Source organism: Calidris pugnax, unplaced genomic scaffold, assembly GCF_001431845.1.
Source record: "Calidris pugnax isolate Ruff unplaced genomic scaffold, ASM143184v1 scaffold60, whole genome shotgun sequence".
NCBI lineage: Eukaryota > Metazoa > Chordata > Aves > Charadriiformes > Scolopacidae > Calidris > Calidris pugnax.
Window position 1 is genome coordinate 5830172 of NW_015090831.1, and position 27597 is coordinate 5857768.

The 27597-nt window shown below is 41.6% G+C and overlaps 1 protein-coding gene across 4 annotated transcripts; it reads right to left on the bottom strand.

Moving 5' to 3' along the window:
* Positions 1-17: 17 nt before the first annotated feature.
* On the bottom strand, positions 18-27109 carry CCNT2 (cyclin T2). Of its 4 annotated transcripts, XM_014941170.1 has the most exons (10): positions 26892-27109; positions 26178-26259; positions 17577-17705; positions 14049-14109; positions 12877-12939; positions 6203-6248; positions 4763-4926; positions 2882-2952; positions 1500-2655; positions 18-1401 (listed from the first exon to the last, which is right to left on the bottom strand). In XM_014941170.1, exons 1-10 carry the CDS (start codon positions 27095-27097, stop codon positions 1337-1339), a joined length of 2043 nt encoding a protein of 680 aa, XP_014796656.1. In that variant the 5' UTR covers positions 27098-27109; the 3' UTR covers positions 18-1336. The 4 variants fall into 4 exon arrangements, 3 of the variants coding, with proteins under 3 accessions (XP_014796656.1, XP_014796655.1, XP_014796657.1); XM_014941169.1 differs by having other exon boundaries at positions 18-2655; XR_001411924.1 differs by lacking the exon at positions 18-1401 and having other exon boundaries at positions 2562-2655; positions 5887-6248; positions 26892-27106.
* Positions 27110-27597: the final 488 nt, after the last annotated feature.

The window sequence follows — 27597 nt, forward strand, 5'->3', positions numbered from 1 at the left end:
AAGTCCAATGCACAGAATCAATGGTAACTATTTTATTGTTGGAATATAAAGTTGGGTATCAATAGTTTTATTCTTATTGACTGTGAAGACTGCATTCACCTGTAAAAGAAATATGGCATCACACACGAGTACACTTTTTGGGGTTTCAGAACATGGGTATTATTCTGAAATGGTAATGGAAACGGTGACCCCTGTTTACTATTAAAATAAATTATGACCTTTTCTTTTTAAAAAACATGATTTTTCCACAATGACAGTTATGAATTGCAGTTAAGTCACATTAATCTACATAACCATTATTAACAGCTCTGTGTCTATTTTACTGCATCAAGCCAATAAACATTTAAATGCACTTCACATCAAAAGATTATGTAAACTTTTATTTTAATTCCTTTTTCCTTCAGAAAAAAAAACAAAAACCAAACAACCTAGGGACGTTTGCGAGGTGTGGCCGCAGCGAGCGAGCAGAGGCCTCCCCCGTGTCCTGCCTCGGGTAATACTGTCCGGGGACGGCCCCGCGCGGCGCCGGGCACCTTCTCTAGCCAAGCCTCCCCTTTTTAAGCGGCTTCCAATAAGGCCTACAGTTTAAAGATAAACAAGACAAAGTGCCATCTTTGTTTGGACAACCGATGGACTCTGGCAAGATAAAATAAAGTTATGTGTATTTCGTTATACTTACAAGCAGCTCCAATCCTGAGTATTTATGGTATATCTAAACATACAAAAATGTATGTACATTTTTCTCCACTTTCTTGTAAACAGTTGTCAGCATACTGTTTTTTTTTAATCCCTTTATCTTTGAGACATGCAAATCATACATACAGTATAAATACACAAGAAAACAATGACACTCATTCAAAAACTAGGCAACGAAAAGTTGTGGCTGCAGTATTCAAAATTATAAATAATCAATGCTCGAGGCATCCTATACAGCTAAAAGCGGACGTTCATTCTACTGTTCTTAGCTGCAGTTGTAGAAATACTGAGATTTTTTTTTTTTGCACCTTCCATGCTATTACAGTATTTATAACACTATCGTATGTGGAGATAAAGACTTGTTTACTATACCTCTTCTTTTCAGAGTGAAGGAGAAAGCAGCACTTACATAGACTGAAACCACGGCAGCAACAGCTGGGGTTGCTACTGCTCTATTAGGAAGTTTTCCATTCTAACAATTCTTAAATTAAAAAACGGAACAAAACAAAACAAGGTAAAGAAAAACAACCTAAGAATCGACTACAGGTTCATTCCTTGGGCACTTAACAGCGAATCCAGCATGTCGAATGTGTCTTTGTAGTCCATATGCTGGCTGTTTGTACTGTACTGGTGATTGGCATCAGGACCGTTCTCCACTGGTTTCTTGTCCAGTTTCACGAGGGTGCTGAGATGTCCGTAGCCCACCTGGTATGTGACAGGGGGAGGAGGGGGTAAGGGAAGGTTAAAAACAGAGTTGTGAGAGGATACATACTGCTTAACAGAGGAAGAACTAGATGAACTACCTGAACTTTTGGAACTTTTGCTCATTTTGGAGTGGTGGTTGTGAGAAGCATCGTTGCTGTGCAACTTCTTCCGCGAAGAGCCGGAACTAGAGGAATTGCCGTCGCTGCTCAGGCCAACGGGGCTCCTCAGAACAGTGGGGGTCACTCCGTCAGTGCCATGTTTGCTGCCGCCACCGCCGCTCCCCCCGCTGTGGCAATGGGAGTGCTTGTGCCCCAGCCCGTGGTGGCGGTTTAAAGAGTGTTCTTTGTGTTTTTCCTTATGCTCTTTGCTAACGTGGGGGCTGGAATGTTTACTTTTCCCGCTACCCTCGTCCGACGAGCTGTGCCTTTCCGAGGAAGAAACCTTGATTTTCATTTTGAGCTCCTCCTTGCTGGCACCCTTCTCCGTGGGCGGGATGGGAATGCGCAGTTTGAGCGAGCCGCCCTTTTCTTTCTTATCAGACGAGTGTTTTTCAGGCTTCTCCGCGTTTCCGATGGGGATTTTCATTTTGATAGGAGAGGTGACAGAGGAGCTGCTGGCCGTCTGTGGCTGCAGGTGTTTTTTATGCTGCTGTTCGCCCGGGGTCGCTACGTAGTGTTCTCTCACGTCCAGGTCCAGGGTTTCTAGTTTGCGCTTCTCTCTGTATTTATCCAAAGACATTTTTTGAGGGATTATTACAGGAGCGGCGACTTGTCCGTGGTGTTTGTTTCCTGACTTATGAGAATATTCTTGTTTGACAGCAGAATGCTCAGCAAGTTTGTCAGGTCTGTGATGGACCCCAGAGTGCAACTGGACGGACGTCCCTGCCTGGAAGTTCATGTTGTACTGACCGGCAGGTAACGCCTCCTGTTTTTGGGAGTAAATTTGTTCTGTCCTCGTTTGTTCTTGATGCTGAGGCCATTCCTGGTGCGATGCCAAACTGTATGAGGTACTTGGCATTCCCGTCGCTAGTATTGCCAGATTTTCAGGTGCGTGACTGTCTGGAACAGAAATACTTCCTGAGGTCAGAGGTACCGGTGCAGGAAACGACGTTGATGGTTTTTGGAAACTCGTGTTTGCGGCTACACCAGTAACTGTATCCACCAAAATGGAATTCTGGACCAAAGATGAACCAAGAAGCGAGTTCTCGGATACCTGCCCGTCCCCTTTAGGTTTCTTAGCTGCTGCCTGATTAGCCTGAGCAAAAAGGAAAGAAGTGAGAAAAACACACAGCTTAGAACAACTTGTGCGGTGCGTTCCCATTTAGCTGACAGGTAAGAGCTGACTCAAGGTTTCACCCCCTCCCAACCCGGCTGCAGGAATAAAGAGCCAATAAGAGACAAGTAAACTTTTTCCCTCGGTTCACAATTCTCCTAGAAGTTCACCTCTTTTTGCTAGACACTGTTAGAGGAAAATTTCTTACCCGCCAATTTCTAATTCTCTTGAGCCTGCTAGGCGTTTTCTCCAGTATCTGCAGAAACTCATGAGTTAGCTCTGGGTAGAAAAAAAACCAAAGCCATTTCTTACATCTGATTCTGTAAATAAGCAGGTTAAACTTTAAGCATTTTTCTAGACTAACAGTATAGAGCTTTTGCAGTAGTGACTACGGGCTGCACGTGATTTGAATTCAAACTTTTGTTTTGACAGACAAGTGTTGAACAAAAAAAAGCAACAGTATTTCACTCTGACAGACTTCTGACCGCAATGTGCATTCAGAAAAAACAGTCTGAATTTAAGATTTTATTTTCCCTCTTGCAAAATCTGGATTTGTTACACCAAAAAATTTCTAGAGAGATCTGTACAAACAATAGCTCCTAAAAGAACATACTTGCCGTTGAGCTTGGCCATTCCCTGTATGAAGTTAAGTTTCCTTTAAAGCATAAATTTGAAAGTCACTCTTTCAGTCATTCCACTGAATTTCAGGAACAACCAACAACAGCTCTGAACAAAATATGAACCATCAGAACCTTTAAACAATCATTTTTGATTAATTTGTGTTGGAGGGAAAGTAGCTGGCTGTGTTAAAAACCCAAAGATCCCTCCAATTAGCACATCCACAAGGAAACATAGGTCTCTCTGCCCATCAGCTGCAGATATATATCGGTGGAAGTTATTTCTAATTTTACTCACAAGCTTAAAATAATTAGGTACAGTCAGAATTTGAATGCAGAAGTCAATCTCTTGCAGGTCTGGAAGAACTGGCTTCTCCAGAACTCCACAAGGGAGTTAGAAATTAAGCTGCTCCCCAGCACAGAACTGCATCAGCACTTTGCTCTGCCTGAGCCTATTGCACACGCCAGCTCCAGAAACGCTTGGAGAATTAAGCAGTGTCCACTGGGAGCTCACAGCACACAGCCCATGGGATTTTAAAAATCCAAACGGTGCAATGACCAAACACGCTAAACCAACGGCCGGATGAGGAGGAAGGCAGGGTGGTATTTGCACCTACAGATCCAACTTAAAGAAGCCTACTAAGACAGAGGCATTTCAACTTGCTCACTCTGGTTCTGCGCTTCACATGATGTCTACTCAAGTTTCCACTTTCAAAAAAAAGAGTAAATATTGCCATTGAGAAATAAAAGCTCAGCGGAGGAGAAGAGCTCGCCGTGGGGAGCTGTGCTGGGCCAGGCCAAGCCTGGAGGCCTCTACCACCACTCCAAACCCAATGTCTCACTCTAGAACTAACAGCAAATCCAATACATGGATTCAAAAGCCCCAGAAGCCACCACCTCCCCTGCAGTAGCACACGTAGGCCTAAAATTCAGACTCCCCTCTAATAAGTGCTATTTACAAAGGCAGTAAACTTCTAGCCATTTGGCCTTCTAGGAGTGTGCTTTCTTCTGGAAAGAAGCCCTTTAACAAAATATTTTACAGGGTTTTGAGATATCATAACCACACCAAATTGGTAACAGAACCACCTGCACAATTTTATGTACAGGCTTGAGAACAGCTGTCTCAGTGACAGTGAAGCCATGCATTGCACCAGGACTGCATGGATTTCCACTGGGGGGATCTCCACCTTTTTCCTGGTTCTGGACACCATTTAAAAATCAGAGTTCTAACCTGCACCTACAAAAGGGACATGGGTGCCCCAGCCCAGAGGATGAAGTGAGAAGGGTCTCAAAACTAAGTTTGCCTTCTGAAGTTCTCCCCTCTCCTACACCTTTCTCTCTGCTGAGCATCCAGCACGTGGAGTCAGTCAGACTTATTTTAGGCTTAAAGTTATGCTCTTACTATACTACGCTCCCATTTTTACACTAAGAAACTCTTCAATTTGGGGGTGTGAAAAGGCAGCGTTACTTACCGTCTAGCAATTCTAGAGTAACTGAAGGATCTACATATTCCCACCAGTGTTTTCCATCAGTCGACACTGGAATCTCCCAGTTGGACCACTTGCAGGCCAAGTGAATGCACACACATGCTATGACTGTGGGCTTGTACTGAAGACAGAACGTAGTGAGGTGAAGACTGTCGCACAAATTTCGCAACGAGGAACCCAAGGAAATCAAACATGTAAAACAGAAAACACAAACAAATCAACCATTAACACGCAGATTAAGGTAACTTGTCAAGCAACAGCAATTAAACATTAGATCATGGAATATTTGTCTGATTAAGTCTGTAAGATCTCATTGCCTCCAGAAAATGAAGGGTAGGCCATTTATCTAGTAGAAAAGTTTAATTTGCTTTTCCTATAAAAAGTGTGATGAACAGTAAATAAATTTACCAGTTATTCTACTGCACTTAAAAGAAAGTAGCCTAATATGGTCAATTAAAGTGTTACAGTAAAAGGCACAGAGCTCTGAAGGGGATGGTCAGATGAAGGCAGGCAGTAGCTGCTCAGAGGCCCTGTGGCATTTGGGAACTCGCCTTCAGCTCCCAGCTGGCAGCACCACAGAGATAACGGTTCTGTTCCACCCCCTCATCACAGCTTTTCTTAACAGCTGTTTCCAACACAGACCCCTGCCCCATCACGGAGCCACCAAGAAATATTTATTTGGAAGAACTCCAATAACCAGCAGGTAATTGCTTATAAGCTATCCACACGTAATGGAATCCTATTAAATAATGCTCAAAGTTGTTTGGCAAGAAGTAAATCAAAGTCATTGAGAAATCAAGACTGAAGTCTGTTCTCAAATTCCATCTTTCTACAGCAGGCTACGTATACACAACCCCCATTTGGACTCCTATAACTTTAAATTTATGTAAGTACTTAAGTTTTATAAAACTACATATAAAGATTAAAGAGCTGTTTCTAAAAGGAAGAACATTGGACTACTATTAGTCTATCTGAAAAGAAAAATCAGCTAGTCGAAAAGCTCTTAGGCCCACTACAATTTTATAAGTTAAGATTGGAGCAATATATTTAAAATTAAGAGAAAACTGCCATTAACTACAAGTGTAAACTAGAAATAGTTTTGTACTTACCAAGATGCTCGAATTTCTAGGTTAAGTTTAGCTCTTTGTAATCTTTAGCTGCTATTCAGGCTACCAATTTTAGACTTATGCACTCACAATCGAGAAAATGTCATCAGAAAGCACCACTACACTTCTCATTGTGCATTTAACCCCGTTGTGCCGTCAGGCCCTTGTACAATACACCGCACTGCACCCAGGAAGGAACCACCACTGTAGATGGCCCAGTCTCCTGGTGCAACAAGGGTAAGACACATGGAGGGGGCCCTGCAGTAAAGGAAGCTATAGTGTGCTACAACAGTGCAACAAAGAGGTTCAGGATAACAACCTGTTGGTAGCCATGAAATAGGATGTCTGTGCCAAATCCTTGCTTGCTGTAAGAAAAGAAAAAGGGAGAGATTAGGTACCGGCGCTAACTGCTCAGCCTCGCTCCACAACGAGAGCAGCTTTACCTTCCAAAAGCACCATCTGGGATTTCCACAGAACCGATGTGAGTTTAGCTAACTGGCCTTTAAAATAATCTTTTCCACGATAGAGAAGAGCCCGTTACATTCAGTAACTGGAGATGGACCAGTCCTTGCGTCGCCTGACCCTCCCACTGCACAACCCACGGCAGAGTTTCCTGTTGCTCATCTATCCCAAACACCTCCTGGGAACACCTCCTTCCCCACCCTCGCCCGCAGAGGGTCCCTGGCAGCAAAAGCCTGCACTAGCACAGCACCAGTTCTGCTCTGGGAGAGGAGCATGGCAGGAGAGCCGGAGAACACCCTCCCACCCCAAAACCAGCCACAGCTCTCTCCCCCGACGCCCTGCAACACAGCAAGCCCCCAGCATAGAGGGTTAAAAAAAACCCAAAACACTTAAACAAGTTTTCTGCTCCCTCTAATCATTCTGTTCCACGTTTGTTAAACCTATGGCAAAGCTTTGATAGGAAATAAACAACTTCTTTTTAGTTACAGTCATGAAACCCCCCCATCCCCACCCAAGACTGCAACTTGCCAGAAATGAAAAGCTGCCAATTGGGGCTGTTGCAGCCATCCAGAGCTGACCCCTGGCACTGAAACCCCAACTCCCTCACTGGAGGAAGAGAACTTACTGTCACATGCATACAATGGAATAGCTGGGCACAATGCCTTTAACAGAAGAGTGAATGCAGCCTTCAGTGAATTCTTACTTTGACACTATCACTTGAAATCAGTGCTACCTGCAGAAAGTGTATCGTTTAATTTTATGTCAAAGGGAATATTGTCAAACTTCTATTTTAATAATAAGCTTTCCATAAAGTTTGAGAAAGACTGCAATGGCTTTTAAAACTTATTTTTTAAACAGTATATTAGAGATGTGATTTAACTCGACTTCTACTGATTGCTGAGGAGTACAGATCAGATTTGTCTTTACGCTACACAGCCGGGCAGTGCCGTGACCTGAGAAGAATGCGGACGTAGGAAGGTGTCAGGATCCCTTCCTACACCCCAATTCTACTAGTCCATAATAATCAGAAGGTGAACTGACAATGTGACAGTGTTACACCATCATTAGTTAGTTTGCAAGTGACAATGGTAAGCACATGCCATACAACCAGGGAGTTCAACATTCTTCTCTCCCTCCCATCCAAAAAAAATGTAAGGCAATAGTACCAAAAAAGTGAAATGAGACCATCACAACAAAACAAAAGAAAATACAGAATGGTTCAATAAGACTGAAATGGATGTCTTGCTCTTCATTTTTCATCAAAGTAATGTTTAAAGGCTCTTCAATGGTTTCTGTATTCTGTTACAACACATTTCATTTAAGGGACCAAACCAAGAAGCAGCTCTAATAAGACTGAAATGGATGTCTTGCTCTTCATTTTTCATCAAAGTAATGTTTAAAGGCTCTTCAATGGTTTCTGTATTCTGTTACAACACATTTCATTTAAGGGACCAAACCAAGAAGCAGCTCTACTCTCACTGACACGTCCCTTCGCAACAAGGAAGAAAAGCAGATGCCAGAAAACTTCTATTTAACATCAGCTTGAAAGTTGAGTAAATCAAAACACACACCTGGAAGAAAAGAATCACATCTTGAAACACACATTTTAGCCTCAATCAGAAATCGCTGTGCTAAATACCTTACCTATACTACAAGCAGGATGATACTGCTTCAACTTATTTACAGCTGAATAATCATCTGCCAAAACCAGCAAGCCAGTTCAGCTGACAGCTAAAGCACATGCTCACACGAGGCACAACTGAAAACATCCGTCCCAAACTCTTCTCTTACATCTAGGACAGCTTTGGTTTGGCAGAATCCATCGCTAAAATGAAAGCTAACAAATTCTGGTTCCTCTACTTTGCTGTGTTATTTCCTTTATTATGGAAATTGCATCTCCAAATTAAAATCATCTTGAAGGAGAGGTTAAAAGCTGCCAGCAGAGCTGCTCTGTTACAACTCACAAGTTGCAGGACTGATGACTGATGCTGGCCATTAACAATCACTGCTATATTTCACCATTCAGGAGTGTTTTAAAAACACTCACCCTGTCTCCCTGCTGCAGAAGCAGCCATGAGGCAGGGGATTACTAAAGTACTAATCAAGATTTTTGAAACAGGACCACTTGTCCGATACACCTTCCAAGAGGCTCCTGCCTCCAAGAAATTCCCAAGTGGAAACCAAAATACCATGAGGCAGGGGATTACTGAAGTACTAATCAAGATTTTGAAACAGGGCTACTTGTTCGATACATCTTCCAAGAGGCTCCTGTCTCCAAGAAATTCCCAAGTGGAAACCAAAATGATTTTTACTGGGCACAGCCACAGAGTTCAGCTGGTGCAATTCCAAGATATCCGAGTCTTTTCTTCAGCAGTAGGTGATCCTGAGATAATTGTGAGAACACGACTATCCAGCCACCCATGATTTTTACTGGGCACAGCCACAGAGTTCAGCTGGTGCAATTCCAAGATATCCGAGTCTTTTCTTCAGCAGTAGGTGATCCTGAGATAATTGTGAGAACACGACTATCCAGCCACCCTTAGGAGAGTGGTGGGTGGCCAGTCTGAGTCTTTTTCTTCAGCAGTAGGCGATCCTGAGATAATTGTGAGAACACGACTATCCAGCCACCCTTAGGAGAGTGGTGGGTGGCCACGCCTGGGACCCTGACAACACACGTAAGCATTCCCCAGAAAAAGGAGACTGCCAGGAAGTCAGACAACATCAGAAGAGAGAAACTGTGCTGAAGTCCTCCTGGGCAAAAGGAAGAAAGCCACAGGCTCTGACCGAAGGTGTGGTGGTGGATGCCTGTGGATCTGGAAAGGACTGGAGGAAGCCATGGTGTAGGCGTTCTGGTCTGAGCAGTCCTCGTGGCTTTACTTTCCCAAAATTACCTAAACTTTGGGAACAAGCCTGTAAAAGCCCGTTCAGAATGTGAAGGCCATCTGTAGCAATGATGGAGTTCAGATGGTGCTTAAGATCTTTCCCCTGCACTCAGGATACTAAGGTTTCAATTCTCCTCATCAGAATACCCTCTGAAAAAGCAGATTCATTCAGATTCATCTCCTCTTCTGCCACCTTGCCTTTCTCAGCCCAATTTAACCACCGGCAGCTGTGCACACAGATACTGGGGCATGTTTGAAGAATCTGACGGTGCAATTTTCACCAAAGATTAATAAGGATGTTCAAGATACCTGATAGCCTGTAGAACAGCAAGACGAATCCCAAAAATCCATGGGATCCAATCTTCAGTTCCAAAAGAAGGCTGTGTAAGCAACACAGAAAAAGGAATGACTGAAGGCTTCCCAAGATGGAGATGAGGATACAGATTCCTCCAGTTCAAGTTCCACCAGAAGCAGGCTGGGAACAGCCTGATTTTACACCAGAGCTTAAGAGGACCATGGCATGATTCTATGGTCTTGGCACTAGGGGACATTTCACGGCTGATAACCCAACCAGCATTCAAGCCAGTAAGGTAGTTTGACAACAGGAACAGTTTTTTGGTGTTTTTTCTTTTCTCTTCTTTTTTTCCCTTTTTCCTTTTCTTCTCTCTTCAGTTCTGGAGCATCCTTGGAACGGGCACTGAAGCTTGCTGGCAGGCCTTCACAGATTCTCTGCCTCCAGATTCCTTAGGAGGACCTGGGGGATCCTAAGGTGGTCCTGTCTCCTCTTCTCAGTCTCTTGACACTGAGGAAGAACGGTGCAGAAAAAAGACTGAGCCCACACCATTTCCCTTTTCTGCTATACTGACCAAACTGTAAAGCTGGAACAATTCATCAACTCATGGATCTTTCAAAACCAGAAGAAATAGATACCTTAATGCCTGAATACCATGAGTCATTATGTATCCATCCAGTCACCCCTCAGCTACAATGATCTCTTGTCCAACACTGCCTTCAGAAAGGCTTTCAATCTTAGAGATGAGGAATGCAACCTTTAAGTTGTATGTTGAAGCAATTATGTTTATTTGCACCAATTTCCACTTACTAGTTCATCTTCAGCTTCCAGCAACTGATTCTGGTACGCCATCACGAGACTAGACAGTCTTCAACAAAGGATGTGGCTGAATCTTTTGAGCATCATCAACAGAACCTGGTTTGGTTTTTTGTTTTTCCATTTTGTTTTTTTAAGTGGGTATCTTACAGATTGATACAGGTAACAGTGAGAGCATAAAGCACATTCCCCTGGACGTGAGACAACAAAAAGTGATCTGGAGAATCAGCCAGCCTCTTGGCCACTTAAGCTTAGCCAGCAAAAGGGCATCTTCTCACCCCCATGGCAACTCAGTGCACAGGTGTTAAGCCAAAACCTTAAGTACACTTAAGCAGTCAGCCACATTGTAGTCCCCCCTTCCTGCTCTCCCCAAACATACAGTTGGAGGTTTTTAATCGTAACAGCCTTGGGTAAGTTAATCACCTTTAATAAAAAAAGGTATCGCTGCCTTCCGAAAGAGTGCTTTTTGTCCAAGAAGACATGTTACCAGAACTGGATGAAGCAATTTTGCATTTCTTTAACTTCTCAGTCAATCCCTTTAGTACTAAAGGTTTAACACTGACAAATCTTAGATACATTCTGAAAGCTTCAGGACTTGCTATCTAAGTGTTGCACCTATTCACATTAAAACAACACACTGTCCAATAAATAAATGTTAAGAGATAGAGAATTAAAATCAAACCACCGCATCTTTGAAGACCTATCCCTGTGCCCACAAGCCCATCTCTTCATTTAGTCAATACTTAAACATAACATTCCACAGCCATTATTTTCTACTTGCTTGACTTGCGTGCATTACTACAGACTTCATGCTCAATGTTTTTAATTTATGGATTAATTTATTGTCCTGGTTTTTTGGTTTTTAACATGAGGTACTTGAGTCTCGTGTTCACAGCCTGTACCAGCCCATGGAGGGGCACACGCTGACCAGAATTCTGTTTGCACACACACACACTGAGGAGCACACCTACTCCAGTGAGCAGGTTTCCAAGCATCTGATGTGTTATATTCCCTTTCCACCAGCGCTTGAGAAACACAGGTTTTCAAGCCTCACGGGAGTCTTCAGATGTGGAGACTTGGTATAATTGTAGGATTCTAAGTATTTCGTCAAACTGCAAAAGCTGAACTGTCTTAGAGTGGTCTCTACCCTTGCCTACAGAAAATAAAGTTTGTGTAGCAGCATGCGTTCCTTCTTGTAGGCCCAAGTCAAATAGACTTTGCTGATGTGCAAATCCTGTGTCTGTCACCCCTCCCCGCAGCCCCACACACCGAGCAGAAGTGCAGGGACTCACAAAACAGTGAAATACCTGCTCACATTTACACTGACCCAAAGCTAAACCCTAGAGAGCTGCTACTGCAGACTCTTGAGACATTAGGTGCAGTGAGACTTAGGCACCGAGTCACAATCAAATCCAGAGAGCAAAAAATCATTATCTTATAGCAAGAATGGCAAAAAAAGCACTACTTTATATGCAAATGAGTTACACAGAGCACCACTCGCACTGGGAATCAAACTCTGCAGACACTACAGCAGGAAGCTACTTTAAAATGAGACAGGAGAGACACTTTTCCTTCAGAGAACAACTTTAATTCTAGAGTGACTACAAAACAGATCGAGTTAACATGATTAAGTTGCACCTAACTTTCATATATTTTATAAAGAAAGAGAAATAATTTTGAAGCACTTAACTTTGCATTTTTCAGTGCAACAACAGCTAATGACTAAAGACTAACAATCATAGTCTAGTCGTTACCACTTTTTAATTAAAGAATATAAAGTGAGAAGCTTAGTTTAGGTGCTTTTACAATTGATTCCTCATTTTTTCATCCTCCATCTTATAACAGGATTGTCTTTTCTTTTTTTTTAGAGCTCCAAAGGAAACTGATTTAAGAATTAAAGAAGGAGTGCCAAAATTCAACAAAAATTAGTAAAGAATAAAACAGGTCTCTAACTAGAGCCACATTTACGAGCTGCATCCAAGTTAGAGGAAATGATTGTTTAACAAAAGGTTTGGGGAGCTGTTCTACCATCCAAAACAAGTAAGTACACCCTGCTCTAGAAAAAAGAATTAAGCCACATCTGGAAGTATTTGCATGGGATGGCAGACCTGTTATGCACTGTCTTTATCCCCCAATTCATTACCTAAAAAGATTTGCTAGGCAGAAAGCTAGCATTAGCCACCCACCAACATGCAAGCTAAACTTTACCTGGGAAGACTACTTCCAAGTGAAAACAATCAACCCAGAATGATAGTAGTTGGTTATTCAGTTTTCAACTATTAATTGCTTCTGGTATTTAAGAAAACATGGAACAGACGCTATTAAAATAGAAGCTAATAAGCAAGTAAAAAAAAAATCTGAAGGACAGAACTAAACTCCTTATTGGACTCTAAAGGTTAAGATCAAGCTTTTAGTAATTAGCTTTAAACAAACTCTTTGGATAACATAGTTGGTGAAGATCACATTAGACAAATAACATCACCTTCAAATATTAATAGAAAAGTAAAAAAGGACTTACAGAAGGTGTTAAAAGTCACTGACCTCTCACTAATTGCGTACATTTCACAACATCTGTGTGCGGATGTTCAATGGTAATCTCAAAACCTGAAGAGTTAAGAACACATTTTAGAACTAGACATTTTCATCTGTTAAATAAAAAACCAAACCCCTTTCCTTTACCCAGACCTAAAATGCTTGCTACACCTTTGCGCTGAAGATCAAGTAACACTATTTAACTGCCTTTTAATCTGCATCTTTTCATATGTTTGAACATCAGAGAGTATATACATTTCAAGATCAATTAGTAAAACATTCCTTCAGCCATCTCAAGTTCTAAAAATACATATACTTGAGAAGTTACTGTACTTTTTAAGTTGAACATACCTGAGCAGTTTCTAGTCCATAAATAAGTCAGTAAAAGCTATATTACAAACACACTGAAATACACCTGCATGCGCACACACTACATTCATTGATTTCTGAGACTTAAGCTTGTTGCACCTACGAAATTACAAATTAAGTCAATTTGTAGGTCAGTGTCTTAAGAAACCTTTGCTTATGATGCTATTTTAAGAATTAGGTCACTACTGTTAGCTTTTTTTTTTAAGCAATGTGCTCGAAGTGGTATTTAAGAATACCTGAGTAAGCTGGTGTTCTCAGGCTTGCTAGCTGTAATTATCTCTATTTATGCCACTTTAAAGTCAGAAGAGTTTCTTATCAGAACATTCCATTTCAAATTTTGGAATTACCTGAACCATTAATTGGTTACACTATCACTTGTGACATTCTGAGAGAGTAACTCTGCTTAATTACATCATGTCCTTCTACTGAAAGGCAAAATAGGGAAGAGCACTTGGTACAAAGCTCTTCCCAATCGCTTCAGGACACATACACGGCTGACCTAAGACAACTTGCTACCTTATATGAAGAAATACCAATGTAGTTAATACTTCAGAGTAAAAATCTGTTGGAAAGGGTACTCTTTTCTACCCCATCAAACTGTCAGAAAGATCTATTTCACTAGTATAGCTAGGCCTTTTTTTCTCCAAAGTGAGCACAACGGAACTGCTAATACAAAATTACATTCACAGGTCAGAAGTCGTACACAAAACCAGTAAAATTCTAGTGTACCAACAGCACATCAAAAATCCAGTTCCTTGGGTCCCATTACTTCTTCATGGCAAGATGCCCACACAGGAGATATTTAGACATACCTAAAGTTTGAAGCATTATTGTTTCAAGTATAACCAGCTCTTGGGCTTGCTGAAGGTATGCCTGAAACAAATAAGCAAACAGGTCAAGACGTAGCTGGCTATTGCCTCAAAATTTTAATCACTAATCACACACTGCCTATTTGAACCCTGGTACTGGAAACACAAGTTTCTACCCAAGAAACCCACTGGTACCCACTACCCAAGTCAGGTAGAACTGACAACTAGAACACTTCACTGCAGTAATATTTTCTTCTACCAGTGTAAGCGTTGCTACAAATTCTGTTATACCAGCCTAAACCATCTCTCACAGGAAGATTTACTTTGTCTGGATCTCATATAATCTACTCCAGCAAAGCATTTTGGGGAAAAGGAGGGAATGCTGTAAGAACTACAAAGGCTTGCCACTGAAAATCAACTCAAATAACTCAAGGCAGGTTATTAATTTTACAAGTAGTTTAAAATACAGCTGGGGATACTCAGCTGGCCTCTGTTAAGCTAGCTTAAGCTTGTGGACTCAAATACATATATATATACACACACACACATATATATATATATATATATACACACACACACCCCCCCATATACACACACCCCTCCATGGGTCATTCCAAGAGCCAGGAGCTCAAATAGTACTCAAAGGTGCTCAAATAGTTTTATACATCAGCTGAAGTCCAGCAGGGTATAACTAGCTCAGCCTGACCTTCAAGCTGAACAACTCCAGGGCATTTCCACCATAATTCCTCCTACGTTTGGTTTCAGGAAGACTCACCTCAGGAAAGAAAATGTGAACTACAAAGTAAGTGGAAGCTGCACAGACTTTGGGAAATGAAAGGAAAACCAACATATAGCAGAGGCAGCAGCTGACAACTCTATCACATCCTTTAAAACAGAACGTGGACATCGGTGCCCAACGAGCTGCTGGTTGAGAGACACACACAGTGTCCTGAACTCCTCTCTGTGCAAACTGTGGACAACTGTATCATGTCCTTTAAAACAGAACCTGGACACCAGTGCCCAGCGAGCTGCTGGTTGAGAGACACACACGGTGTCCTGAACTCCTCTCTGTGCAAACTGTGTCACTTATGGAACCACACCTGAAACCTCTTATTTAACATCTAGTCTTCTACTGTACATAGAGAAGCCTTAAGAATAATGCAAGTTCAAGATGGTGCAACCTCTTCAAGTTTTATAACCCAAATATGTCACTTATGGAACCACACCTGAAACCTCTTATTTAACATCTAGTCTTCTACTGTACATAGAGAAGCCTTAAGAATAATGCAAGTTCAAGATGGTGCAACCTCTTCAAGTTTTATAACCCAAATATTCAAGCCTTTAATAAGTTACATTAAATAGTACAAAAGACTTAAATGCTGTAAAAACAAAAGTTTTTTTTCTAATATACAGACAGCAATAATCCAGTCAAGAAAACTGAACACATCATTAGATGAAGCATCATCTGATTATCTTTAAAACCATGACTTCCACCTACATCACTCTTTGTATCCAGTTGTGGCTCTTGAGGATGAAGACAGGCATGTGCTACTTTAATAACATGTTCAAGTTTCCGTGGTTGTTCCTCCACTTTTGCAGCCAAAAACAATGCCGTAGGAGATATTATCTGAAGAAGAAAAATATATATGTATTTTTTTAACTTTTTTACAAGTAGGACTTGAATTTTTATGGAGAGTCTAAACTGTTAATTAGAAAAGGTTTAAGAAGTCAGATTTGTTTGGGGGCTTTGGGTTTTTTTTGCCATTGTTTTTTGTTTTTAAACAGTTCTGAAATCATGCAAAGCAACAAAAATAACCAGTCATGCTTTATTTTATAACTGCTGTAATCCTCTCAGCAGCACCAGGAAGGAGTCGCATAAATGCTAAATTACATTTGTCAGATGTCTGAGGTCAAACTAATCCTAGTTCAACATAAAAAGACTAGATTTGGTCCAGCAGATTTAGTCACACTAGAACAGGCTGTTTCAAGTTAAATATACTTAGTGAGAAAGTTCATCCCATTTCTTGCCCAGCAGTGAGCCATTACACCATCTTTTCAGTCAAAGTCAAAACAGCTCTGCCCTAAAAAGCAAGAAACTTTGCAGAGAACTTTAAGGAAAAGAGCTTGTTATATAAATCAGGTTGTCTAAGTGAAAGCTTACTCTTAGAAACTTCACTATATACCCAGCAGTGAACAAAGCACAAGGATTTACAAGGCAGCAGTAACATCAAATGTTAGTAAAGACTACAAGTTACATTTCAAGATGAAAATTTTAATAAAACTCCTGGTGTCATAAGCTGGCAGCAAAGCAGCCGTTCACAGTTCAGTATCACCCAGGAGTTAGCTACGAAGTAGAGTTTTAATGCCTAGTTGTCAGCCAGAAGGACTGATATATCTGTATTACAGAACGCGGCTAAACATCAATGACTTAGCAGGGTCCTCATTGTATGCAAAACTTCCCCATGTAAAACAGGAATTAAAGTGACAGTAGAAATCTTCATGAAGACGTGGACAGATTAAATTAGTTAAGATTAAGCCAGTATAAAGCCTTTATTCAGAGACTGAAATAGCTGCTGGTTGAGTATTTAATTAATGCATGGTGCAAGCAATCTACTCCAGCAAAGCATTTTGGGGAAAAGGAGGGAATGCTGTAAGAACTACAAAGGCTTGCCACTGAAAATCAACTCAAATAACTCAAGGCAGGTTATTAATTTTACAAGTAGTTTAAAATACAGCTGGGGATACTCAGCTGGCCTCTGTTAAGCTAGCTTAAGCTTGTGGACTCAAATACATATATATATACACACACACACATATATATATATATATATATACACACACACACCCCCCCATATACACACACCCCTCCATGGGTCATTCCAAGAGCCAGGAGCTCAAATAGTACTCAAAGGTGCTCAAATAGTTTTATACATCAGCTGAAGTCCAGCAGGGTATAACTAGCTCAGCCTGACCTTCAAGCTGAACAACTCCAGGGCATTTCCACCATAATTCCTCCTACGTTTGGTTTCAGGAAGACTCACCTCAGGAAAGAAAATGTGAACTACAAAGTAAGTGGAAGCTGCACAGACTTTGGGAAATGAAAGGAAAACCAACATATAGCAGAGGCAGCAGCTGACAACTCTATCACATCCTTTAAAACAGAACGTGGACATCGGTGCCCAACGAGCTGCTGGTTGAGAGACACACACAGTGTCCTGAACTCCTCTCTGTGCAAACTGTGTCACTTATGGAACCACGCCTGAAACCTCTTATTTAACATCTAGTCTTCTACTGTACATAGAGAAGCCTTAAGAATAATGCAAGTTCAAGATGGTGCAACCTCTTCAAGTTTTATAACCCAAATATTCAAGCCTTTAATAAGTTACATTAAATAGTACAAAAGACTTAAATGCTGTAAAAACAAAAGTTTTTTTTCTAATATACAGACAGCAATAATCCAGTCAAGAAAACTGAACACATCATTAGATGAAGCATCATCTGATTATCTTTAAAACCATGACTTCCACCTACATCACTCTTTGTATCCAGTTGTGGCTCTTGAGGATGAAGACAGGCATGTGCTACTTTAATAACATGTTCAAGTTTCCGTGGTTGTTCCTCCACTTTTGCAGCCAAAAACAATGCCGTAGGAGATATTATCTGAAGAAGAAAAACATATATGTATTTTTTAAACTTTTTTACAAGTAGGACTTGAATTTTTATGGAGAGTCTAAACTGTTAATTAGAAAAGGTTTAAGAAGTCAGATTTGTTTGGGGGCTTTGGGTTTTTTTTGCCATTGTTTTTTGTTTTTAAACAGTTCTGAAATCATGCAAAGCAACAAAAATAACCAGTCATGCTTTATTTTATAACTGCTGTAATCCTCTCAGCAGCACCAGGAAGGAGTCGCATAAATGCTAAATTACATTTGTCAGATGTCTGAGGTCAAACTAATCCTAGTTCAACATAAAAAGACTAGATTTGGTCCAGCAGATTTAGTCACACTAGAACAGGCTGTTTCAAGTTAAATATACTTAGTGAGAAAGTTCATCCCATTTCTTGCCCAGCAGTGAGCCATTACACCATCTTTTCAGTCAAAGTCAAAACAGCTCTGCTAACATTTGATTCTCCTAAAAAGCAAGAAACTTTGCAGAGAACTTTAAGGAAAAGAGCTTGTTATATAAATCAGGTTGTCTAAGTGAAAGCTTACTCTTAGAAACTTCACTATATACCCAGCAGTGAACAAAGCACAAGGATTTACAAGGCAGCAGTAACATCAAATGTTAGTAAAGACTACAAGTTACATTTCAAGATGAAAATTTTAATAAAACTCCTGGTGTCATAAGCTGGCAGCAAAGCAGCCGTTCACAGTTCAGTATCACCCAGGAGTTAGCTACGAAGTAGAGTTTTAATGCCTAGTTGTCAGCCAGAAGGACTGATATATCTGTATTACAGAACGCGGCTAAACATCAATGACTTAGCAGGGTCCTCATTGTATGCAAAACTTCCCCATGTAAAACAGGAATTAAAGTGACAGTAGAAATCTTCATAAAGACGTGGACAGATTAAATTAGTTAAGATTAAGCCAGTATAAAGCCTTTATTCAGAGACTGAAATAGCTGCTGGTTGAGTATTTAATTAATGCATGGTGCAAGCAGTGCAGGTATCAGATTTCCCATTCAGTGCCCAAGTAGAAGCAGACCCAATGAACTGAACAGCAGCCCTACTTCCCCCCCTAAAGTGAGGTTTGCCTTTTCTTTTTGTTAGCAAGCTGCCCTTTGTTATGTCACAATGAAACATTTGGTATAAATAGTTGCAATATATGAAAAACTGCAACAAACTAATTAGACATGAACATATAAGCGATCACCCATTACATTTCAGGAGCTTCAAAGGAGCACTTTTTGCCCCCTGAAATCACTTTGAAATGTCCACTTGGATCTTGAAGTAGAACTTTAAAGTTGGCAGACTTGAGGAAAACTGACACCCTGGGAAGGTGATACCCTTTGACAAATGGAAATGTGCCGTGAAGAAATCTATTTAAAAAAAAAACCCAAACCACCCAAAACAAGGCACAGGGAACAAATTCTTCTACGATGGAGATAAAAGAACTGCTTTCTTCTTAAGAACCTTGTAACTTAAGCTTTACAAATGACTGAAATAAAAACCTGAAGTCAGGTGTTGCTGAACAAGGCCATATTAACACTGTCATTTAAGACTTCTGATGATTTTTGAGAAATTCCTACTCATTTTGCTTGAAGAAATGATTTGAAATTCCAGAATAAATTCCCTTTGCAAGGGACACACTACTTGAAACAAGCTGGGAGATAAACTTTTAAACACTAAATACAAAGAAAAGACACTCTGGAGTTCGGAAAGATGGAGCAGCACCAGCTTTGACGTGCCAGAAGACGGACGGTAGCACGCACACGTATAACCCAACATACATGTGCCATATAAAGGTATTTTATAGTGCAGACAGACTGTGCTCCAGCCCAGTAATGCAGGAACTCAAGCAAATCTCTCTCATCTACAGTTGTTTCATCCATATAACCTCTATGGTAATCCCTCCCCAGGGTGCTTCAGCAATTTAGGGCAGGCAGAACTGAGGAAGGTGTCTGGGGCTTGTACCTTCTACACCAGGGCCAGCCCAAGAGGAAGCATTACATTCTCAGGCCAAATCCCGAGCTTTTGGGAAAAGTTAAGATTAGCAGGGAAGGGGAAGTCAGAGAAACATAAACAACAGAGAAAAAAGGAAATGGGGAATGTCGAAGAATCAATAGAGTTATGAAGAAACACGTTAGACAACAAGACATTTGACAGAAACGAGGATGTATTAATAGTATCATAAAACTGTCTAGGTTGGAATGGACCTTTAAGATCATCTAGTCCAACCACCAAGGACATGAGGACACCAGAGACTAGAACTGCCTCAATTTTTACTCAGGAAAAAGGATATGACAAGGTAGACCATGATAGATTGAAAACTAAAACTCAACTTTGCTCGCTTAGTGACTTCACTGTGTTGAGTCATGACATGTATGGAATCAGAAATAGAATGCTGATGGGAAGAAGCTTTAATATAAAGTAAGAAGATCCTTTCCATCTCCCCAGGATCACACAATTCCCTCCCCCCACTTTTTTTTTAAATTTAAAGCAAGCCAAGTAGATAGTGGGCTGAAGAAGAACAAAAGTAACTGCCCTGTGAACAATGAATTGTTGCTTCCTACTCTTCTCCTCCCTCTAGCCCTACAATCATCCCCGAGCATCACACACCCCCAAAAATCTGCACTCAGGCCTTACAGTTTTGCCAGCTTTGTGTGCAAGTTAAATCCAAAGATATACTAAACCAACGTCTGTTTCCACACAGTTTGTGGGTACTTAAGACATACACAGAATTTTCATAACATACCTTTCTGAAAAAAAAATATATCAATTTCCAACTACTACTCTAGCTGAAATTATTTACATTTCACAGAGACATTCTTTGAACCAGCTTTGTGTGCAAGTTAAATCCAAAGATATACTAAACCAACGTCTGTTTCCACACAGTTTGTGGGTACTTAAGACATACACAGAATTTTCATAACATACCTTTCTGAAAAAAAAATATATCAATTTCCAACTACTACTCTAGCTGAAATTATTTACATTTCACAGAGACATTCTTTGAACCAAGTCACCAGTAACTGCACAATTAAACCATCAGAAAACTCTCACTCACTGTTATTCTATATTTGGCTAAACTGAAGTTTTATTTCATTCCAAAAAAGCACCTCCTTTATCAGGCTGACTTCAGGATATTTTCTAATTTACTGAAACAGATCAGTTCTGGCCAAGAAAGCTCCACGCAATTCCTGATCTCCAAGATGTTACATAAAACACAGATCTGGAGACTGATTAACTGACATTTAACTCTGCTTAAAAAATAAAATAATAATAATAATAATAATAATAATAATAATAATAATATAATAAAAAAAATCTATGTTCACCCCAATTATCTATTTCCTTAGAAAAAGAAGTGTTAGCTTCTAGCCAAAGAACTTCATGTCTTTGTCTTGGTTCTCATTCCCAGTTGACCAGTAGGTCAGTATTTTTGTCTCCTTTGGTATTTATTCAGGAAAATAGACAACCTAATAAAATTTCAGCCTTGGCACGCAAACAGTCCTCAGCGAAGACGACACACCCTGCTAAGCACACAAGTGGCAAAGTTACTCAAACAGTTTCATTCATTTCCCACAGAAAAAGCAAAGTAGAACAAAAAGGCAAAATTAAAGATGCAGACTAGACACAGCTGTGAGCTTCCTATATATAAACATCTTCATTTGACATAAGATAAATGAAATAACTTCAAGGCGTTTTCTACCATGCACCCAAAATAGAGTCTTTAAGACTTTGAGAAATATCTTTAGAAGAACACACATGATTTACGAAATTAGGCCTCATTTTTGTACCAGCTGAGAATCTCAGAAACCAAGTCCCACTGAAATAGAAAAACCAAGAGCCTTATTACAACAGTCCAAGAGCATTATACAGCAAGTTTTATTGGTAAATGTGGTACAAGTCCTTTTCACTTAAAAAGCAGAAAACACATTGTAAAACCAGTGTTGTTACAACAAAAGCATTTGGAATAATCTCAGGCTACACTTGCAGCTCACACACAGTTTTCTGAGAACTCCCTCTCCCTTTTAATACCAATATTAGTATGTTTTTAGACTTGATAAAAATTAGCTTAATATCTTAAGTGGTCCCAGTCTATGATAGAGGCTTTTCAAACGTGAACACAAAGAGTTGCAATTATTTTATTATAACCAGGAGCTCACATTGCATAAAAACAGCAAATATGTTAAACTGCATGATTAAAAACAGATCTGAAGTGCCCAAAACAGCCCCAACTAAAGCTTGTTGTGTCCTATGAAAGTTTTAAGAACTTTGCATAACTGCAAAGTCAACTGTTTAATACTGCAATGTAGGCAGGGCACGAGAGGCAGGAAGGGAATCTAGACGGGAAACAAAACAATCCTTCCATCCAACTCATCTACCTTGCACTTCAGGGAAAAAATTCCTCCTGCAGCCTTCTCTAGGCACTTATGCTAAGTTCCACTGCTTGTCACACACAAAAAAAACCAACTTGACATCAAGTATATTTTCAGCTGATTGTCTGGTATTCCACATGGCATTTCTAAGGATGTTATTTTAAAATCCAGTGACCATTTGGATGCCTTACCTCTCATTTCCAGCATACCAAGGATTTTTCCCCCTTCTCTGTTCTTCAAATCACAGTGTACTGAAGAATAAGCCTCTAAGAGAGGTATTTGCTATATAATATCAAACACAGCAAGTACTAGAGAAACAGTATTTCCAGAAGAATTTTAATTTTCAAGATATTTTAAAGTCTAACAGTCAGGCTAGTATTTCCTGTAAAAAGCCAGCAAGTTTCCTCTCTGCCCTGATATTAGCCCCAACTATACACCCAGCAAACCAAACTTACTATGCCCTGGTAACAGTAATGTAGAAAGAATAATTTGTACTACTGCTGAGGAGGTTCATAGTAGTTCCTGAAATGTCATTTGCATAATTAGGGAAAATTAGTAGTCAGGGCATGCAATTCTGCCTTACTAGAATCGGTAAAGCAAGTTTCCTCCCTATTACTGGAGCACAGCAACCTTGCAAGGTCTTAACCTGCTTGGATTGCAACCTCAAAGCTTCAATACAGTCTTCTTTGCACCTAAATGTATGTATTCTGCAGACAATCCACGGCAATTCAGAAGTGACTTGCTAGCCCACTCTAACTTCCTAAAAACAAGGATATTTGGTCATTAGAGCAGTAAGTGTAATGCATTCAAAATGAACCAACATTAACAAGCCACACCTGTAGCTCTACAGATGGAAGATACTGCTGGAAATTCTGTTCCCTATTCACAGTTGACTCAAAATCCTGAAAGCCTGTAAAATTGTTTAGCAGAAACTACTATTGAAGGAAGCAAGAATTAGGACAACAGCTATTCAGTAAACAAACTTCCACAAGAAGACCTGTTTATTAACAATTACGTGCACGTGACTTATATGTAAGACATACATCCCTATTTGTATAACCCAGCAGTTATACACAAGTGTTTATTACTTGACTAAAAACATCAACCTACCAATAAAACAAGAAAACAAAGGCTACATTTTCTTCAGCTGGAGACCATAAGGCATCCTGACTAATGGCCATCTAATTTTCTAGCCCCAGCCTTCAAGATTCCTTCTTGCCATGGATAAACATCACTCCACACACAACAAAGAAACATTAGAGATATTCCCCATGTAGTTTAGAAAATTTTAGCTAGGTCTTAGCTGCTTCAAGACTGCCAGTACCTTACTGTTTAATTTCTAAGGGCTAGTTTCTTCTAGCAGTGGATGAATAGTTACATTTTTGAGCCTGCCAAGTACTCTGGAGATTTGATATTAAGTATTTATTACAATCCTCAGCTTTTGTTTTCCCTACAGAGAACCTGCCAGATGGTTTGGGAGTATTTTAAAAGCGACTCATATTCATTGAGACCACTCTCTTTACCCTATAGGAAAGTAAGTAAGAAAATGCATTTGTCCATCAATACACACCCAACGCTGCTGTCTGGCCTTACACTCATCAAAAGCTACAGAAAATACTTCATCAGGAATCAGTATTACTGACTGCTCACTTGCAGTGCACTTGCCTTTAACTTTTATTTGAATACTATTACCTGAAAATTAATTTAACACACTTTGCCCCTCCTGAACTAGCTGCAGTTTGCAGGGCATTCAGCCCCTACATAGCTTACTTCTGAATTTTAAGATTCATAAATATGACTTAAGGTGTGGTTTTCATAACAAGGGCACTATGCAGACAAATACTACTGTGCTTCCAGTTCCAAGCAACCGGCATTTCTCAGTGTCCGGTGAAAACCTGAAGACAACAGCTAAAGCTTCTTGCTCCCTAAATCTATCCCAGATTACCAGGTGACAGTACACACAGTAATCTAGCCGGTGATGTAGGTAACACCAACCCCAGTTACAGCAGCTCTACACAGAGTGACCTCTCCATTCCAAGCAGCTCTGCCAAGTTTAGCAAGTCTGCAAACCAGTCACAGAAAACTCTGGATGCCTCACCAGCTCCTCTTCCACTGGCTACAAATTACTGCTACACGGGTAGCTACACAGAGGGGAGAAAGAGTGGTAGGGGGTGGATGTAACCTTTGGAGATCATCTAGTTCAACTCCCTGCCTAAGCAGGGTCACCCAGAGCAGGCTGGACAGGAACACATCCAGGCGAAGTATCTCCAGAGGAGACTCCACCACCTCTTTGGGCAGCCTGTTCCAGTGCTACCCTCAACGTAAGATTTTCCTCATGTTGAGATGGAGCTTCCTGTGTTCCACTTTGTGTCCATTGCCCCTTGTCCTGTTGTTGGGCACCACTGAGAAGAGCCTGACCCCATCCTCTTGTCACCTGCCCTTTAGATATTTATAAGAACCGATGAGCTCCCCTCTCAGTCCTCTCTTCTCCAGGCTAAACAGACCCAGGTCTCTCAGTCTCTCCTCATAAGAGAGGTGTTCCATTTCCCCAGTCATCTTCGCAGCCTTCTGCTGGACTCTTTCTAGTAGCTCCCTGGCCTTCTTACACTAAGGAGGCCCAGAACAGGACAAAGATGGAACAACTGTTTTACTGCCTTCCCTTGATATATTACAGAAACACTTTCAAAGGGTATAATCCACCACAAAGCCTGGTGGAACTTGATTCTCATGTGTGCTATTCTTGCTCTATAATTAGAAAACTGTTTTAGGGCAGAACATTTTGATTTATATGTATATCCATTCAATACACAGCTCTCTATCACTACACAAACAAAACCTACATTATATATTTCTTCCCATTAAAGTGTTTCAGGCTTATGCACACTTAGCTCAGGTTGTACTTAGACACTTTGCTTTTATTATATAAACAGCTCTAACACCACAGTTTTGGTAACAACTTTGCTGGAAGTTTGAATTTACTGAAATACACTTGTGAAATGTACCTACAAACTAATATGTAACTCCTGCTGAATAAACACCAAATAAGACACTGATTGGCTCTGCCAGCAATGACAGACAAATTCATGCCAGGGAAAAGAGTTGGCTGACACTGTAGCCCACGTGTACCTGCCCAAATTTCAGCCAGTGCAAGGTCTGCAAGATTGTGCCCCTTGGCAGACCAAAGTCTGCTCTGATCTACACCATAACATCTGTAACGCTCTCAAATCTGCTTTTTGTCACAAAAAGCCAAGATCTGAGAGAAATCACCTCACCAATTAGTAACATACCACCACCATTATCAACTGTTCTTGCAAAGCCAGTATAAAATATTGATGCAAAGTACTTTTTTTTTCTTTAATCATAAAAGTACCTAGAATATTACTAGTTTTCTAACTATTGCATCCAATACTGGACATAAAAAAGGATTACATTTTTCAGGATGGGATCTCCAGTTCCACACCTACTAGAAAATCCCTCACTAACAGACAGTATTTTTAAAGAATTCAGTTCTTTATAACATATTCTGTACTCAGATTCAGCGTAGCAGAATCGTTCATTAGTTGAAACAAGAGCCAGCACTTTCTCATCAGATTTAAAGATTTTTCTTGTCTAATATGACTTATCATCAAGCTGCTTAAGACTAAACCAGTTAAATGAATTTACACTGTTTTTAAAGAACAGATACATAATCCATATGGATACACACTATAATTGTCAGACACACCACGCTAGCACCACCACTGACTTCATTAAGAAAAACATGTGCTCCTACACATCAGCCTTTCAAACTACAGCACATAAGCACCAGCCACATTCCAAACATCTAAATGCATTCTTCACAATTCTGAAACGTGTCTGCTGATGGTGCCTGTTTGTTTTTTTTCATTTTGAAGGCAGAAGATAAAACCTAATTGTCACTAGTTAAAATAATTCAAAGTTGAGAAGAAGTACCATTATTGCTTCTAAGCCACTGGTAAGAAGCTAGAATTCCTGTAAACAGACCGAAATTTACGATCCAGCAAAGGAATACAACACATTTCAGTTAGCGTGCCAAAATTATGAGCGTATTATGATGCCATATAAAAACATACTTACATTTCGATTAAATTTTGTGAAGGAATGATGCATATAAAACCTGTGCATGTAAACAATTGCCGTATTTATCGTAAGCTGAGACCTGGAAGAATTAAATTAAGGAAAGGCCGCCTATTGAGAAAACTGCTTGCGAGAACCAAAAAAAGGGAGGTACACTGTCGTCGGTAGGGGATTTGGTCTTACTCTTAAAAATAATCAAGTCACGGGTAGTGAGGAGGAGAATTTTCAAGGAGAATGGGTCTGTAAGCAACTGGGATCACTTTAAAAGTGTCTAAATCCGCAGCTATGGATACAAAGGCGGCTGGAGGTAGAGTCGCCTCAGGTCTCCGAGGCTTTAGCTAGGTCGGAGACCTGAGGCGACTCTACCTCCAGCCCAAGAGGCCCTGAGGAGACCTGAGGCGACTCTACCTCCAGCCCGAAAGCCCCTGAGGAGACCTGAGGCGACTCTACCTCCAGCCCCCGAGAGCCCCTGTCTCCCTCACACGCCGACAAAGGCGGCGAAGCGGGGGCTTGGCCAGGCTCCTCCTCCCATTTTGTGCCTCAAGGCCACGGCTCCATCCCCCCGGAGAGGGAGCGGGAAGAGTCCCGGGGAGGCTTCACACACCGGGGAGAAGGGTGAGGGCGAGAGGGGGGGGAAAAGAAGGCGATCCCGCCGCCCCACCTCCCCTCAGCCCCGTCCCCGCCACCCCACAAGGCCCCCCCCGCCGGGGATACACGTTGAGGCGCTGGCCCATATCTTGAATGAGGTTGGCGGCCTGCTGCCGGTAGGAGAGCTCCTTGTCGGCCTCCACGCCGCAGCGACGGGATGGGGTGTTCTCCAGCTGGTCGCGGCTGAAGAACCAGCGCGACGCCGTCGAGGAGCCGCCTCCTCCGCCGCCGCCCCGCGCTGAGGTGCCCGCGCCTGAGCCCGCCGCCGCCATGACACTTCCTCCCCCTCCCTCCTCCGCCGCCGCCACCGCCCCCCCGCCCTCCATCCCAGCTCTCGCGAGAACTCCCCGGCCTCCCGCCTCTGCGCTCCGAACCATAGAGTGCGGCCTCCGCGCAGAGAGAGCGGCCGCCCAAGGCGCGTGGGGGGAGGGTCACGTGGCCGGCGGCGGGCGGCCATAGAAAGGGAAGGGACCGGCCGCGCCTCAGGAGGTACTTCTGGAATTACGGAAGTGACGTCTCCGCCGCCCTCCTCTTGACTGGCCGGCGGCAGGGCGCTGATTGGCTGGGGGTGGCGCGGCGCGGATAAGCCCTCCCGTGGCGCGCGGGGCGGCGGCCGTTGGTGCGCGCGGGGCAGCGGTTCCCTGAGGCGGCGGCGCCCCCTCAGCGGGGCGGGTCAGCGGCTCCTCGGGAAATGGCGGCGGGGTGAGGGGGCTTCCCTCGGCTGTGAGGGGAGGCTCCGTCCGGCAGCGGCGGGGAGCGGAGCTGGGGTGCG